Consider the following 18,656-nt stretch of genomic DNA (forward strand, 5'->3'; position numbering starts at 1 on the left):
TTTTGAGAAATGTCAAGACAGTCATACATTTTTCTACCGCCAATTACAGGTAGACCAAAGTTTAAGAGGCGCAGAGTGGAGAGAGCGCCATGCAAAATATTCCAAAATTAAGATTAAGATTCCTACTAATAATGATGCATTACAAATTTCCTACCAAACAGAATTGGGCATTGGGGCATTGCCGCATTTTACTGTGCTCCAACTAGTGATGAACGAACATGCTGGGGTAAGGAGGACATCATCGCAAGAAGTAGGGAGGTGCTGGACCAAGAAGAGCTACACCCCTCGGACCGGACCGCCCCGCACGTGAGTATAGTAAAAGTTATTTTTCTTCTCTTGCAGGTCGGGCGATGGGCAGATATACAGAATTATAGAATGCTGTATATCAGGCCTGAAAGGTGGTGGCTGTAACTCTTGTTTGCAAAACCTGGTGACAAGTTCTCTTTAAGGTACAAGTCTGCAGTCACTCTATATGACTGCAGACTTGTGAAGCCTCACTGCACAGGCAGTGAGCGTTATGATGCTTCTCCAGTGTTGGAGATTTGCCTACTTCCAGCCACATTCCGACTAGACATACACGTCTAGTTTGCACGTGACTACATGTGTGTAATCCAAATACTTGCAGACACGCACCCGCTGCTTCCGGCACCGGAACCAGAGAATCCTCACAGTACACAGTGACCGCAGGCCTGTACCTTAATGAGAGGAACTCCCAGACTTTGTAGAATAGCTCCTATTTAAATGAATATGAACTGTTCTTCTATACCCAGGAATAACCACTACCAGTGTGACAGACTGGAGGGGTTCTGCTCTGTTCACCATTTACATCCAGCCATAACTGGTAATAGCTGATCGTAGGGATGCCAGGTTTTGAACTCTCATTGATCTGATATTTTTCTGAAATAATGGACTAGAGTATAATGATGATAGCTACAGGTGCAAAACTTGTTAAAGTACATGGCACAGTACATCAGCTCCTACTTTCTGCAATAGAAATTGATATGCAGCAGGCATACTCATTGAACAGACTTGCACAGTGAAGACCTTTCACCAATAGTAAGCATATTAACATTGCCAAATAATTGAATAGTGGCTGTGTGGGGAAGGTGACTTGACGGACAGACTTGACTGGAAGTAGGAGGGGACGGTTTGTGCACTATAGACGAAGATTGGCAGTGACAGAAGGGTAACAGATGGGAAAGATAGAAAAGGGAGTGCAGTACCTAGAATTGACCACAAGATGGCAGGGGGGAGTGTAGTTCAGGACTTGACATCAGCTTAGGGCTTAAGAAACCGCTTAGTCATGGGGGGCAGGGAGATAGGAACCCAGGAGGGAAATTCCCAGTGAGAGAGGGGATAAATAGGACAGGTTAGGGTTCCAGGTTAGGCTAGTCCCGGGAGGAGCTCAGGAGGAGAAGACTCAGGACAGAAGACTGATAACGGTGGAGAGCTCGACCAGGGGACTGACAGGAAGAGACAGTCAGGGGGTGGCCCTGACATCAAGAACTGCAGGACAGACGAGGCCCCAAGGGTACCGCGTGGACGACGACCTCGGGCAGGTGAACTGCTGGCGGTAGATAGGTCTAGGACAGCCCCAGCGAAAGATCCGCGAGGAACATCACTACGACTGAAGGAAAGGTGGAGGTACCCGGGCCTGAGTACGGAGAGCTGTAAAGGAACTGCGGTGTATGGCTACGGTCATCAGGAGGACGGTCAATACAACCCGGACCTGTTGCAACTGAAATCTGCCTCCGTCTCGTCTCTGTGTCGGCTGTGCACGGTAAGCAGTGGACCACCTCCCAATCCGGGCCATTACCACATTTGGCGTAGTCGGCAGGATTGCCGCCGCTAATACTACAACCTCAGTGGCGAGCCTGCGACAGAAGAACTCGAACCGCTTTACCTGTGGATTACAAATTTGAGACTTTGTTCCGGAACATTGGCTGTCATCAGAGGAGCGACGACGGGCCCCACTGGAACAGCCACCGAAGGAATCTTCAGGGAGCCTCCCTGCGGAATCATCGGGCCTGGAGGCTGGCCCTGCCGGATGGCGGGGTGAAGATCCACGGCTGTTGGAGGAGCTGTGGGGAAGCCTGTTGGGAGCCACGGCGCCGGGGAAGGTGAGCGTTCCCCTCGGCGGCGGCCTACCTGTCTCGGCCTGCCGCGACTTTGCTCCTGTCCGCCGCGGAGGCTGGGCCGTTTGTCTCCGCGGCCTCCTTGTTGACAGTCGCCGCTGCTCCATCTTCGGCCCTGGCTGCGGCCTGCTCCGCGGCCGTCTCTGGTTCACTCGTGGCGCCGGCCGCGGCCTGCCAGGCAGCACCCGTGGCCAACTCTGCCGCCATGTCGACCCCGCTCCAGGTCACCGCTGCAACCGGGCCGCCATGGCTGACTCACCGGCCTCTGCGGTCACCGCTGTTCCATCTGCGGCCTTGGCTGCAGTCGACTCGCCGCTGCCCATGGCCGCCTTGGTTCCGGTTGCGGCCTCCCCCGCAGCTACTACGCGGTAGCCGTGATCGCCAAGCCCGAAGGCCCCGAGCCCCGTGGAAGGACTCACAGAGACACTTCAAGCACCCCGGGGACCTCATGGCTGTGGGGTTCCCCCTGCTGGATTTCTGCAACATCAACCGTCAGGAGATGGCCCGGACTATCAGGATTTCGGTGCACCGTTGTGCAGCCTAAAGGACAGTTTTACGTCCAAGTTAAGGAAAATGTTTATATTGTTTATGGTTTTCTCCTATATTGCGGGGATGCGAAGGAAGAAGTGTTAATGTTAAAGGAAGGGGGAGTGTTTATGCTATGTTTTAAAATGTTGTGTTGAAATAAAAGAAAAAAAAAAACAAAGAAAAAGGAGTTACTCCAGTTGAGTAACTCCTATTGTTGTTAAAGTAGAGGTAACAGTATGCTAAAAGTTGATTTAACGAGTAGTGTGTGTAAAAAAAAAAATGTGTGTAAAAGGTCCCGGGTACGAGGTAGATGTGCACTATAGACGGAGATTGGCAATGACAGAAGGGTAACAGCTGGGAAAGATAGAAAAGGGAGTGCAGTACCTAGAATTGACCACAAGATGGCAGGGGGAGTGTAGTTCAGGACTTAACATCAGCTTAGGACTTAAGAAACCGCTTAGTCATACGGGCAAGGAGATAGGAACACAGGAGGGAAATTCCCAGTGAGAGAGAGGATAAATAGGACAGGTTAGGGTTCCAGGTTAGGCTAGTCCCGGGAGGAGCTCAGGAGGAGAAGACTCAGGACAGAAGACTGACAATGGTGGAGAGCTCGACCAGGGGACTGACAGGAAGAGACAGTCAGGGGGGTGGCCCTGACATCAAGAACCGCAGGACAGACGAGTCCCCGGGGGTACCGCGTGGACGACGACCTCGGGCAGGTGAAGCACTGGCGGTAGATAGGTCTTGGTCAGCCCAAGCGAAAGATCCGCGAGGAACATCACTACGACTGAAGGAAAGGTGGAGGTACCTGGGCCTGAGTACGGAGAGCTGTAAAGGAACTGCGGTGTATGGCTGCGGTCGTCAGGAGGACGGTCAATACAACCCGGACCTGTTGCAACTGAAATCTGCCTCCGTCTCGTCTCTGTGTCTCTGTGTCAGCTGTGCGCGGTAAGCTGTGGACCACCCCCCCAATCTGGGCCCCTACCACAGCTGCAGAGCCAAATAAAATATAGATTTTATTTAATTATTTTTCATCTCTGTTGCAGAGATATTAACGTGTAAAGTTTAGATTTCAATTTTCATTTAGACAAAGGAGGCTTTAGTTGAGATTCTTCTTTGGGGGCGGTTACTTTTTAACCTGCATAATGTTGAGCAATCATAAGAAGGAAGTGTCAGACAGGAGAAGAAAAGGAGAAAAGGTACACGCCCCCCAGAGAACGTCATGCCTGGCTTTCTCTGTGTGATATGGAAAGACTGATGGGTCTATCTACTCGGGTCACACAGATCTACTGGCTGGCAATTAATTGCAGGGGAGTAAAGCAAAGTTGTGAATCATTACAAGCACTTTACTAGCTAATATTTTTGCAACAGACATGATAAAAATATATATTCTATTTTACTCTACAAAATTATGGTGAAGATGTTTTTGTTTTGTGTTTTTTTTTTTTACAATGGAGAATTTGTGCAGCGTATTCCCTGACTTTTTGAAGTAGGAAAAAAACTGATAATTTGAACAATACATGTACCGTGCATCAGCATTAAAATGATTCGTTCTCCCATAGTTAAGTGATCTGTGAATATAATGTAAATTGTAAATTAGCAGATCATTTATATATTTGTAAAAAACTATGTAATATACATCAATACAATGAATATACATCAATACAAAGTAACAAAGTACTTATTGTATATTGCTGTAATAGTGAAGTGCAAGTAATTATTAATGACCCCTTTGGAGTGAATGCACTAGTGAACATGCTTTTCCACTAAAGATCTCCTCTCAATCCTCAGATCGCATGTCTGAAGGCATTTACTGCTGCTTTTAGGGTATCACCTAGAAGCCGTAGAACAAATAACTGCATGTCTCTAATTACAATCTCTTCCTAGGGGAAATGGTAAATCAATAGTGAGGACTGACAATGCCGTAACGGTGTGTTTCGGTGGCGGCTGTGGTAAATTAGGGTGTAAGGCCATTAGGGTAATCGCTTTGTTGATGGAAGGCTACAATATACAGAATGCAAAGTGGGATGTTGATATTTAACTTTTCTTGGTGATGCCGTGATGATCCACTAATACTCAGCCAAAGAGATTTACTATACAAAATTTCCCATTTATAAATATATAGCATATGTGTAATAAGACCCACGCAAAAGGGTAAGACTAGTAAGTCATGGCACCCACCTCTTTAAATCTTTAAAGGGGTTTTCCAGAGTTTGGATGAAATTTTGCATGTGAATGGAGACTTGTGAGTCTCCGTAGCGCCAGCGTGCCATCCTGAAAAGGATGCCATAGCGAGAGTTGATGGGGAGTGGGGGGGGGATACTAGCCATATGACCACTTTTGGTTCCTCATAGCGTGCACTCCATGCTGTCAGGATTCTCCAGTGCAAGCAGCAAGAGCGAACAGTCATGTGACCACAACTATGCAAGTTGCATAAATGCGGTCACATTCCGACTAGACGTGAAGTGAATTGAGCAGTGCCGAGCACGTCTAGTCGGCATGTGACCGCATTCAAATCCTGACAGCATAGTGCAGGTAGAGTGATTGCAGACTTGGACAGCCTCTTCAACTTTGCACACAATGGAGCATATATATTTAGACAGTGCAAACTTAGATCAGACAGTCTTTAAATGGGCCAGATTTATCACAGTGGCTTATGCTGGTTGATACATCAAGTCTAACTTTACAGTACTTAGTAATTGGTTTACTTTCTACCAGAAATTTTTCCACATTCTTTCATACATAATATTGCATCTAAACCACATTTTCTTTCCACTAAGCCACTCCCCCTTGTCAAATAATGCATGAAAGTCATGAAAAACATTTTATGTTGAAAATTACAGCGGAATTCTGGAGTATTTAGTTTAATAAATCCCCCATTATGTTCACCGGGAATTTTCTTCCCACTATAACTCCATGTACAAAGTGTAGCCAAGCAGTTTTACGTCTATAGGGAGCTATGTAATGAGACAACCCCTTAGAATAGTCTTCCGAGAGGTGAACGGTTGATTGCTGGAGGTCTGGCTTTTCTAACCCCTGTCATAGAGGCAAACTAAGTGCAGTCAGTTAATTCTCCCATATCTTTGACTGTAGGAAACATGTAGTATTAGATGGAATGAGCTCAATGAAAACTATAGCAGATGGAGAGGATCAGTATACACAGGAAAAATTCAATGCCCTAAGGTAGCAATGCCCACAAGGACCCCAAAAATTAGCAATGAGATCATCTATGTAGATCCACGGTTTAAGAACGAATCTATCCTTCCTAATACTACATAATCAAGGAAAATAATCAAGGAGTGCTGCCAATGACGGGAAAATCCAAATGTATAGAAAAATAAAGTTTCTTTATTCATGCAACGCATTTCAGAGTCGATAGGTGTCCTTCATCAGGCATGTAACAATCACAATGACTATCATGACCTTTTACACTTAGGTGTCAGGGTCCTGACAGCGCCGGCATACAGCCTCCGCTAAGCAGGGACTCACCCACACCGTAGGGACCCCTGGGGACAAGAACAGCTGGAAAATAAAGATGCACAGGACCTGAATGTAGAAGTTTAGCAAGCCGGCACAGGACCTACGGTCATGTGATTGCAAGAGGGTTGGGCTTAGCGTCCTGCTTTCAGAGAAGGTAGAAAACTCAGAGTCAGGCAAAGCGGGGGTCAAGCACAATACAGGCAAGCGAGGTACAGGAGGGATAAACAGACGGAAGGTCAGACAAAGCCAAAGGTCATACACAAGATATCAGTACAGTACCAGGGATGAGACAGAACGGATAGTCAGGGCCAAGCAGAGATCACAAACCAAATCGACGTAGAAGGTACCAAGCAGAATCCAAAGCAATATCCAGAGAACAGACCGAGTCATACACAGAGAATCAAGCAACCAGAACACAGCACAAACACACTCAGGGGTCACCACACAATGCCAAGGGCGAAAGTATAACTGACGGGGGATGGAAGCTTCCTGAGGCTATAAGAAGCCTCCCCAGAACCAATGAGAGGCCACCATAATAGGTCCCAGGTGTGCAGGTGAGAATCTGCACTGAGATCAGAACATTAACCCCAGAAGTGCCGGTCACCCAGCACTGGTATCATGACATTAGGAAGAAGCTCCTTTCTCATTCATACTACATAAAAGATGTGACGGTTCCTGGAGTGGACCCTCTGGGTTGTGGCCCCAACCCTCCAAAGGCGAGCTGACCTAGTGAGGACCACCCCCTATACAGGGAGTGTCAGGGGCAAGCCCAAGGGGGTAAGGTACCACAACTGCTGGAACCAGGTGGCCGGCTCACAGGAGATACGAGACTGTGTGACTGCAGGAAGCAACTGGGAGTGTGCAAAGCGTTGACACAGGGACACGCAGGGTACAGGACAATACAGGGCGAATGTACGGAGGTACGGAAGGTTCAAGACAATACAAGGCGAGTACACAGGAGTGTGCTAGATACTGGATAGTGCAAGGCGAGTACACGGGAGCATGTATGGGGCGCACTGACAAGCACGCCTGGAAGCGGGCGAAGCAGGGCGCGTGCAAGGAAGCCCGCTAAAGTACAGGGTTAGACAGAGCTCGTGCTGAAAAGCACGCCTGAGTGCAGAGCAAGGCAAAAGGTGCGCCAAGAAGCGCGACAGGACACAAGGCAGGAACTGAGCGAGTGCTAAGGAGCAAGACAGAGCACACAGCAGAGCATAGGTACTAAGCATGTGCTACGAAGCACAGCAAGGCGGAGTAGAGGAACGTAGCACAAGGCGGAGTACAGGCACAGAGTACAAGGCAAAGCACAGGCACGGCGCACAAGGCAGAGGACCCGAGTACAACACGCAGCCAAGCAAGGACAAAACAAACCAAGCCAGGAAGCACAACAATAATCAGGCACCTCCCATAGGAAGAGGTAGCCTGATATAGTCCATGAGCACTTGGACTTCCGGGTCAGGTCCTCCAGGATCATAGAGAGGACAAGACTGGAGACAGAGCTGAGAAGGGCGTGTGTGCGCACTAAGAACATTGTGCAGCCATGGGACTAGGTACGAGAGGTGCGCGTGCGCACCTGACGGGACCCCCGAAGCGGCCGCGGCACAGGAAGTGGTGACATCGGGCTCAAGGTCCCGCCCCCAAGTGAGAGCGGCATGACAGGCGGCGTGACAAGAGATATTACGTTTCACCTGCAATAAAGGTATGCGTTATATAGTCCAATATACATTTCAAGAGACTCCACACTGCCACCTGGTGAAGGAACAGTGCACCATAGTTTTTTTGTTTCATTGTATCTTTAAAAAAAAAAAGTCACAAAAAGGCTCAGTAAGAGCCGAAACGTCGCCCAGAATGTGGGTCTGAATAAACCTTCTACTTTTTTTTTACCGCAATGAAAATGAAGTGCTGCCTTCATTTTTGAATCTTTATCTAAATTTGGGGCAGGTATTGGATTTTCTGCCTAGGAGGCCTGCCACCCGACAATAAGTATTGTGCTGTTCCAATTTTCTTGTATACATTATAAGTGATATATTTACGACTACTAGGAGTCTGACTTGTAGGCCCCCCACAGATCATGAGCATAGGGGTCAATCAACTGTTCACCTTTTGAAAATCCCGTGTGATTAAAAATGGTAGTGAGCATGTGCAGTGCTTAATAGGAGTGATGGTCGCACATGCTCACTACTGCTCTATTAACACAAGAGACTTTGGGACCCATATTCTGAAGATCACAGCTTTCAGACCTCTAGCAATCCTTCATTTACAGTGGGTACGGAAAGTATTCAGACCCCTTTACATTTTTCACTCTTTGTTTCATTGCAGCCATTTGGCAAATTCAAAAAAGTTGATTTTTATGAATAGTACAGAGCCTACGGGAACAATGCCTGGCACCAAGAATCCCTGCCAGTCCTGTACATCAGTGTGGAAAAGCGAATCAGCTACACCCGACGCGCTCCTTCCAGTGTATAAACCGCAAAGAATCCTCGCTTTTCTCTACGCAACGCTTCCCCTCTGCAGGGCAGTTTGTCTTTATATCTACATAGAAAATCTATAAATGTTACAGCGTAGATCACCATCTTGACTATATTCTCGTTGCTATTTCATATATAATAATACATAGGACACTATTTCATGTTCTGGAGAAATTACTGGCAGCGCGCTTAATATTTCGAGGCCAGCAAATCCCTAAATGCTCCTGATAGAATTAAGAAGCCACTATTGCTACACAGTGTCCTCAGCGTGAGATTGCATTTGACAGCTGTAATGCTGAAAAATCTTCACACTCAGCAGATGAGGGCTTGTTCATAAGCTTGTGAAGACACAGAGGAATCCTCCGACTGATGAAATGCAACAGTGACTAAATATTTGTGTACAAGGTATTTGGTGATGCAAACGGGTAAAACTTACAGTACCTTGTTTATTTGACCACATCTGCATAGAGTCAGTAGGTCCTTCATGCGTCAACATGAGTTTCTTAAAGGGAATCTGTTGCCAGGCTATTTTCTACATTATGTGAGAGCAGCATAATGTAGGGACAGAAACCCTGATTCCAGCGATGTATCACTTACTGGGTTACATAATGTTGTTTTTTTTATAAAATCACTATTTTATCAACAGGAGATTATCACTAGAGGACTATTTGGCCTGCTGCCAGGTCGTCCAACCACTCCCCTTGCCACAGGTTTCCGCCTTTGCACAGTGTACACAGAAAGCAGCCAATCAGGGGTGTGGGCGGGGTTATACAGAGCTCAGTAGTCTGAGCACTGCTAGATCTGCAGCAGCTAAACCTGTGATTTTGTGAAATCTGCAGTCACCAGACTAATAAGTGACACATCTCTGGAATTAGAGTCTCTACCCCTATATTACACTGCTCTCAGATAGGGTAGCAAAATCCTGGTGAAAGATTCCCTTTAAGAATATATTAGCAAACCAAAAATATAATTAGGGTAGGCTTGTTTGTGCATTTGATTTGCAATCAGTTAGTAATCCTTAGTTGAGACAGAGAACAAAAATATTCTATGTGATTGGCTTGGGGATTGCGATTGGGGTGAGGAACCTTCTTTCTGCCAAGGACCATTTGGATATTTATACCATGCTTCGGGGGCTGTACAAATTGTGCACTAACTCCGCCCACTCTGGTGTCAGGACGTAATCTTTAAATGCACGCGCCTCAGCATGCAGTAGTGAGCGCTGCGTGCATGTGCTCACAGAGCAAGAAGAAATTAAAAGGCCGGTGGCCATCAAAACACAGCTTGAGGCCAAAGCACTGTGGTCCCAAGGGAATCTGCCCAGGGCAGGAGAAAAAAAATCATCATGTACCATAAATGGTCCTCAGACCTAAGGTTCCTCACCCCTGCAATAAACGAAGCGGAGGTTGAGTCTGCACATCACAGCTACAGGTTCCAGTGATTACTGGGGGATCCCAGAGGTTGAACCCCCCCCCAGTACTAAGTAAGTTTTCAACTATTCTATGCATAGGGAATATTCTACAATCATGGGAATAACCCTATAAGTGGCTTATTTTTACTTCTAAGTACTAATTTTCAGGGTAGCTTACAAGGACTGGACATATAAGTTTTAACTTCTTTCCTTTGGTGTTGGAGTACATCCAATTTTGGACCATTGAGAGCTATTTGACCTGGAAGCCAGTCCAGTGCACAATCCGTGAACCAGACCACAGACTGTCTACCCTGGAAGTTTCTTGGGATACTTATCTCTATCACAGGAGTGGTGAACGGAATTCGCACTTTTTCTATTTTTTTTGTAACCTTTATCAATTACCCTGTATGATCAGTAAGGGTCCTACCACTTGTACCCCCACTGATCTTGAGTATGGAAGGTCCATGTCCCCGGTATGCATGGAGTGGTGGTCAATCCATGGGTAATACTACGCTGTCCATTGTCTTCGGGACAGACAGAATACAGCGCTTAGCTATGACCATCAGTCCCGGGACTACCAGACATCAAACATCTACCAACCCTGACACCAATGGTGTGTAGAAAAGGCAAGTAAAAATAAATATACACTATTTGTTTTATTAGTGTAAAGAACTTTGATTAATGGGATTGGTTGGTTTCTACTAATGGGAATTGTTGATAACACACAGTATTTCATGGATGCATGATCTGCCCTTCTTCTCTCTCTGCCATGATAATATCCTCCCACCAATTAGATGTTAGCGTCACAACATGGTGTCATTTTCTGTTGGGATTTGTTCATGGCTGGTACTGTAAAGTGTTAATTTAATGTTATCCGAAGATTCCTCTGTGTGATCTCTTGTGTGAATGACTCACCACGCGGCAAACGCAGGAATCAGAAGAATTTACTCAAAATAGTCTCATTAAATATGGAACGTGAACATAATAACTCTCCAGCGATTACACCTTGCCCGCATACTCCACCAATTACGAGATCCCACTGAAGCCTGTGCTAACTGACCATCAAAATTAACTGTAATATCAGGGTAGAAAAGGGAATGGCATACAGCAAAAACAATATATAGGGGCTCGAAAATAAGGAAGGGAAAATTGTCCATGGGCATCAAATCATTGTCAGTCGAGACAGCGCAAACTGTGTCTGCCATTGTCTGAGGTGCTGACAAAAGACAGCAAGACTGTTTGGGGGGTTTCACTTGGTTGGACGCTATAGTTGTGCAACCAAAGAGTTGTCTGATGGCAGATATCCGGGGTCTATGGGGTCATTCAGGGTGACTAATAAGCCTGTCTCTAGGGGACCCAGCATTTCTGCACAATACATAGAAAAGCCTGTTTATGTACATGGTGTCATGTAATGCTTCATTTCCCCTGTGGGGGCACTGCAGAGGAATCAAACAGTTGCAATAAGGTTTCCACAAATGATTACAGTCAAATACTGGGGTTCACCAATGCAATCAACATATTTTTGGAAAACTGTTCAACCAGAAAAGTAAAACCCTATTAAGTCCAATTACACCATCATAATATGTCCATAGATGTATTTTGTTTAGAATGTTGGCCACATTCTGCTTGGGTTGCTGTTGATGTCAATGGAGTTAAAAGGAACCTGTCATATAAAATCACACTATAAGCGTGTGTGCACACGTTGGCGATTTTGCTGTGGATTTTTCCGCGCAGATTTGTCTAAATCCGCAGGTAAATCCTTATCTGCGGATTTACTGCGGATTAGTCTGCAGTTTTGCCCTGCGGTTTGACACCGGTCATGGAGCAGGTGCCAAACCGCTGCGGAATCCGCACAAAGAATTGACAAGCTGCGGATTTAAATCCGCAGCAAATCCGTGCAGAAAATTCCGCAACGTGTGCAATGCGTTTTTCTTTTTACATAGACTAAAATGGTACTGTACAACGCAGCAGAAACTGCTGCGGATCTGCAGGGCCAAATACGCTGCGGATCCGCAGCAGAATCCGCAACGTGTGCACAGACCCTTAGGTTTCTTTTACACTTACCGGGTTTTTTGCAGGCCGTTTTTGCTGGCCGTATTGCCGTGATTTTTGTGATCTCCCACAAAAACAGGCCGCAAGCTCGATATTTTTTCACAGCCGTATATACGGCCCTCACTGCCGTACGGCACATGGCGCTCCGATAAATTTTTGAGGGACGTTTTTGCGGCCCCATAGAAATCTATTGGGGCCGCAAAAACACGTGTAAAAGAACCAAGTGTAAAAGAACCCTTAACCTGCAGATGAGGGTTCTGACACCATCCGGCACAGATACTGAGAGCCCCACTGCCAGGAGGAAATTAACTTTTTTCTTCCGGGCTGCATTTGGCTTCCGGTTATAGAGGTGGCGCCAGCAAGGTTTCAATCATCCCTCAATGTATAGTGAGTGGCTGCCAAATCCGCACCCCCGGAACTGACAGACAGCAGCTCAGTATTAGAGCCGGCTGTCAGTCAGTGCCGGGGATGCGGTTACATCTGCTGCTCTCTATACACAGAGCAGTGACTGAACCCGCGTCGCCTACTTGACTGAAAGAGCGAGCCGGCCAGGAGGAATAAAGTTCATTTCCTCCCGACAATGGGGCTCTCACTACCGTTGCCGCTCGGTGTCAGAACGCTATTAATCTACAGATTAACCCCATATCTGCAGGTTAATAGCGTTATTTTCCATGACAGGTTCCATTTAATACTCAGCCACAGAAGTCCCTGAATGACTGTTAAAAATTTTCATTGGAAATTAAAGATCAAAATTGTTGATTTTTGCCTAAGAAAATGGCACAAACTTCAAATATTTACTGTTCAATAAGTATGTGAAACATAACAAATAGCAATAAAATACAGAACCTGGGTCAAATACATTAACGAGTAGCAATATCATGTATACCTATCATTAAAATGTCTCACCAAAGTACCCGGACACAACTTTCCACCTATTAGAACAACTCTTTTGGAGCGTTTTTGGTGTAGAGACTGTTGCACACTGGGTTTCACTCCCACAACTTTGTTTTTTGTTGCTTTTTTTATAGCAAGCTAACAGTTTACAATGATATTTTTGCCATTAAAAAAAGTCAACGGGAGCAGTCGGGATTAGTAAAAAAAAGAGTTCAAACAAGTCTCCATCAAACATGTCCAACAATGTTCCAGTTGCACCATCGGATCTGTGTCCCAACATCTCCACTTCTGGGTCACAGGGGAAGGTTTCCAGTATCTCAGCCAATACATAGTTGGAAAAGGGACTTAACTTCCGAAATAAGCTGTCAGTCAGCCCCGTTCACACACAGTCATATGCCGATATGGGAAACTCTTTCCTGTGTATACAAAAACCTGGACCCCGGACAAACTATGAAACTGGGACATCGAGGGAGCTTTCAGCAAGTGGTGTTGTTAATATAAGTTACACATAGGAACCAAGAAGCCAAAATGGGCCCCTGTGCAAGAGCATTATATGGGTCCTTTCCAGTCCATTGTTGGATTTATGACAGACGCTGGAAGTGGACCCCTTACCACCAGGACCCTGATGCGGCTGCACAGGTTGCTCAACCCCTTTTTAGAAAATACATCCTATGTATTTTTTTCGGATTAGAAGCATTTTTATTATTATTATATCAAAAACTATTCTTTATGCATAATTCAAGTCATTGAATCCACTATACAATAGTCAAGAATATCTAATCATCTGACCTATACAAGCAAAAGAATCCGCAAGAGCGGAAAACTGATCAAATATAATAAAGTAAAAAAAATCTCCTAAATGGAAGAACAAAGTAATAACGGAAGATTACAGGTTCCAAGTTTAACGTAACATTGCCCAAATATTAAATGATCCCCTATTGGTACCATAGGAGATAACTTACTGTCCTCCGGGAGACAAACCGGAGCCCCGATCTCAGGCTCACTGCGGGTCCTGGCAGTCGGACCACCAGCAATCAGTTCCAGATAGAGAATAACTTAATAGTTTGTGAAAAGCCCTTTCATTTATATATATATAATTGTTTATACACTTATTACACTGTTATTAGCTATTTACACTTTGTTATCCAAAATATTGAACATTTGTCCTAACGCAGAGTTGTAATATAATGTCATCAGACACTGTGTATCACTGTGATACCTTGTGACTGGTTACAGGATAATGTAGGAAAGCAGTCGGTTTTGTTATTATGCATATACACTGTGTGTGTATATATATATATATATATATGACTGCTTTTATACATTATTCTGTAATCATAATATATATATATACAGTACTTATATGTGTGTATATATATAGAACTATATATATTTATAGTATATATGTATACACACACACATATATATATATTTTTTTTATCTTTTTCTGTATACTACTACTCACAGACTCCACTGAGTGGATGGACCCACAAGCTGGAGTGTGTTGCTCTGGATATTTTGTATGCACAGGACTGAGCACGTATAATTGTGGGTGAAGTGGCTCCAGGTGCCTTTTGAACCCCAGGAATGGGCAGAGGTGCAGCCTGCAGTTTGGGCTGTATGCAGTGTAGACACGGTCCTCCACACACACAATGGGGAGCATCACTGCCTCTCCACTTGGCTGCCATCAGAATGCACAGCAGCAGCAGCAGCACTCACCTCTCCCCAGCCCTCCTGCCTTCCAGTCAGTCTCCTCCACTGCTCCATAGCTTTTCATTGGCTTGTCTGTCTCCAAGGTGGCAGAGATGGATTTCTTTAACTCCATGGATGTCTGCATGGCTCCTGTGTGCTCCTCACTGTAGAGCTCCCTTGCTGTCTATGTGGGTAGGCTGAGAGGTGATGGCTAGGTGGGTGGGAGGAGGAGGAGGACTGTGCCTGCTCCCACTCACTCCAGCCTCATGCTTCCCTCTTGGCTCCTCAGCTCAGCATTTGGGAGGGGGATGGCTTGTGACGTCACTGCATCCCTATGGGGTTCTCAAAAGCAGAGAGGATGCAGTGAGCATGCGCAGCAGCGCCCCTCCTGGGTACCGCAGAAGAGGATGGGGGTTAACCCATTGCCTGCCGCTGCGGTCCCAGCGATTGACCCGTTTACCTGCTTTAGGATCTCATCTCTTGCTGCTGCATTTTCCAGGAAAGCTGGATACCTCATGTCAGGGATTCTGAGAAATTGATATGATAACTGTATTTAAAAAAAAAAAATAAAATTAGAGAAAAAAAAATGAATCAATATCCTTCCTGTTTCCATTTCTCAGACTTTTCAACATATCTTCTTGCTGTCACTGAATATGAACATTTTACATTTTGACAATGTAAACCTATTCTAATTCTAATGCGCATCTTAATGAAACTTTAAATCATTTTTTTATATTTATAGCTCCGGTTTAGTATTTTCAGTCAGAGGAGGAGCACCTGCCCCGAGACCTCCATTGACAGCTTATAAACTAAGGCTAGGGTCACATGAGAGCGTATATTCTCCTCCGACGAGAGAATCGGGTGCAAATCGCATGCTAATCAAGCCCTGATCAAAGTGTGATCTGATTCTCTTGGATAAAGAGAAGATGGAGAAAATAAATTCTCCATTCTGTCAGTGCGCAGAAATCGGACTGCATTCAGATGTCATCCGAGTGCAGTCCGATGGTTTCCACGGACTCATTGACTTGCATGACCGAGTGTGATCTGAGTATCGGATCAAATTTGACATACTGTGATTTTTTTTTTCCCTCCAGGACCAACCCAGTCCAAGGAAAAAATCGGACACTCGGACCAAAAATACAGTCATGCACACGAGCCCTACGGGGCAAAAGCTCACAGCTTATGCTCCAGAATCTCTATTGAGCCCTTACACAGATCTGTTCAGCATAGTCTGGGTGCTCCTGCCCCTTGGTTTGTGGGATCAAGAGGGTCTCAGAACGCACCTGAACCCCAAGATCAACACTACTTGTTGATGATGCTTTAAAGAGTTAGTTTCAAGTTATATGCTATCGGTTATTAATTGCTGGGGGGTCTGACCGCTGGGACCCCCAGCAATCTGAGAATGGGGTTCTGAAGAACCATTTCTGAATGGACCAGAGGTCGAGCATTCTTTAGTGCATAATTTGACTCAACTTCATCAGGTTTTGGCGCCATACTTGTGTTTTTGCAGCATTTTTTGCACCACCTGTTGCTTTCAATGGGTGAAAAATGCTGCAAAAACGAAAAAAAGGGACATTCTGCATTTTGCACAAATGCAACTCTTTGACAAAACAGTCAGACATAAAAAACCAAGCAGTGTGCATGAGATTTCTGATATCTCACACTTTGCTGGTACAGTGAACTGAAAATGTGCATAATGACATGCCATCGTGGGAGAGTAGAACTTTCCACAAAAAAAAAAAGAGAATTTCCTCCATTATGTAAACATGTTTGCATCACTTTCTGCATTTCTGTAATATCCAAACATTGCGAGAATCGGATCACAGGTGCGGAGGAGATGGAGAACTTAATTTCTCCATCTTCTCCATTATGTGAGTCGGCATATATTGGACTGCACTCGGATGACATCCGAGTGCAGTCTGATGTCTTGCATGCACCCGTAGACTTGTATGGGTGCGCGCCGTCCGATATACGCTGCCAATCGGCACTGCTCCATAGTATAATATTGAAGCGAGTGCTATCCGATGAAACATTATCACATTACTCTAAAGCACAAATTTAGTATATATTGATAAACTGAGTAGATATAATGATTACATGCTGACATTGTATGTACATAGTAAATTAAGTGTGCTGGGGGGCCCACCAGGGGAGTCACCTGTCCCCCTGTTGTCCAGTCCAGACACATAATTTTTAATGTAAACCAAAAATTTGTGATTATTTCACTACATTTGAACTCGCTCTTTGGGTTTTAATTTATTAGCATCTCAATAGTCTTTTTCTTCTATGGTTCTGATATCAGACTGAAGGAATCTGATTTCTACTTTCTGAATGTTGTGTATTAATAAAAGCCACGTCAGGAGTCATTATACTGGGATTTTTTATGTGTCTACATACAGACACATAGAATAATAGAATCATAGAATCGTAGAGTTGGAAGGGACCTCCTGGGCCATCTGGTCCAACCCCCTGCTCAAAGCAGGATTTGCTAAATCATCCCAGTCAGATGTCTGTCCAGCCTCTGTTTGAAGACATCCATTGAAGGAGAACTCACCACTTCTCGTGGCAGCTTGTTCCACTCATTGATTACTGTCAAAAAGTTTTTTCTAATATCTAATCTGTGTCTCCTCCCATTCAGTTTCATCCCATTGCTTCTAGTCTTTCCTTGTGCAAATGAGAATAAATAGATGATTGTACCTGCAGGATTGTGTGACTAAAGGGGCTGCTGAGCACCCCGATACTAGTGGTGTGACACACCCACCACAGTGCTGTGACTTCTCCCGGAAGAGAGACCATGAATGATCTCCATTAAGATTAAGATTGAGGCCCATCTCCCACTGAGCCTCATTGTTGTTGCCTTGGCTATCTAAATGCTATGAACACCCTTGTCTGTAAAACAGATTGCCGATCACAAGATGAACGAGCAAAATAAGTTTCCGCAGTGCAAAAGATCATCATCCTCAGCAACACATTGCACTACCAAGAACGATGGCAGCCAATTTACAGAACGCTCAGCACACATCATTTTACGGTGGTCTGCCCGCATAAATATGCTATTATGTGACCTCCGATGCGTCACATACAAAACTTGATAACCTGGATACAAGCACTTCATATCTTTTTGGGTCATTCATTTTCTAAACCTGAAAAGACCCTAAGGTCCCAAAGAGAAATGCTCATAAACAAAAGGTTGCTTTGATGCCCCTAACAACCAATCAGCTTTTTCATGTTACTACCATAGCAACAAATCAGCATTTTCATTTTACTGGCATAGCAGCACATCCTAATTGCTATTTTACTGCGTGTGATGTGTTTAGTTTAATGCTGCTGTCTCAGGGGTCTCTTTGTGTATCAATATCTTAACCCATCGATATGCACTCCAGGCGATTTGTCGCTTTTGTGCTTTCATTTTTTCCTCCCCTTTTCCCAAGAGACATAACTTTTTTATTTTTCCGTCCACCTAGCCACATGAGGACGTTTTTTTCTGCAGGATGAGTTGTAGTTTTGAATGACACCATTTCTGATATTCTGAGCTCTGGTTCCTATTCATTGAATGGAGTGGCGCTCTGCAGCTCCGTAAAAGTGTTCTCATCTCATCTTTCCATACTGCCCCATAGTGATGAGTGAATGGAGCTCACATAAGGTGTTATCTGAACATGCTCTGGTGATAGCCGAGTGTCTTCGACATGATCGAATAATTTGTCCCAAAGGCTGCATGTCTCGCAGCTGTTCGACAGAGGCACCACATGCAGGGATTGTCTGTTTGTTAAGCAATCCCTGCATGAGTTGCGGCTGTCGAAGAGCTGAGAGACATGCAGCCGCGGGGACTTGAACATATTATTTGAGCACGCCGAAGACACTCGGTTAGCACCCGAGCATGCTCAGATAACACCTTATTCGAACATGTTCGCTCATCACTACTGCTCGCTAATATTGTTCTGTGCAGTGAGATCAGTCAGTTATTGGGCTTACTATGCCGCAAAGAATACATTGACATTAGCA

General features: G+C 45.1%; 1 protein-coding gene across 1 annotated transcript in view; it reads right to left on the reverse strand.

Moving 5' to 3' along the window:
* Positions 1-14,974, reverse strand: part of BMERB1 (bMERB domain containing 1) — a 293,835-nt gene extending 278,861 nt beyond the window's left edge. The window contains exon 1 of the mRNA XM_073542924.1: positions 14,682-14,974. Within this exon, the coding sequence (XP_073399025.1) occupies positions 14,682-14,799 (118 nt within the window). The 5' untranslated portion in view covers positions 14,800-14,974. The remainder of the gene's footprint in view (positions 1-14,681) is intronic.
* Positions 14,975-18,656: the final 3,682 nt, after the last annotated feature.

Source organism: Dendrobates tinctorius, unplaced genomic scaffold (genome assembly GCF_039654945.1).
Source record: "Dendrobates tinctorius isolate UK_male_01 unplaced genomic scaffold, ASM3965494v1 ptg000129l, whole genome shotgun sequence".
Classification (NCBI taxonomy): domain Eukaryota; kingdom Metazoa; phylum Chordata; class Amphibia; order Anura; family Dendrobatidae; genus Dendrobates; species Dendrobates tinctorius.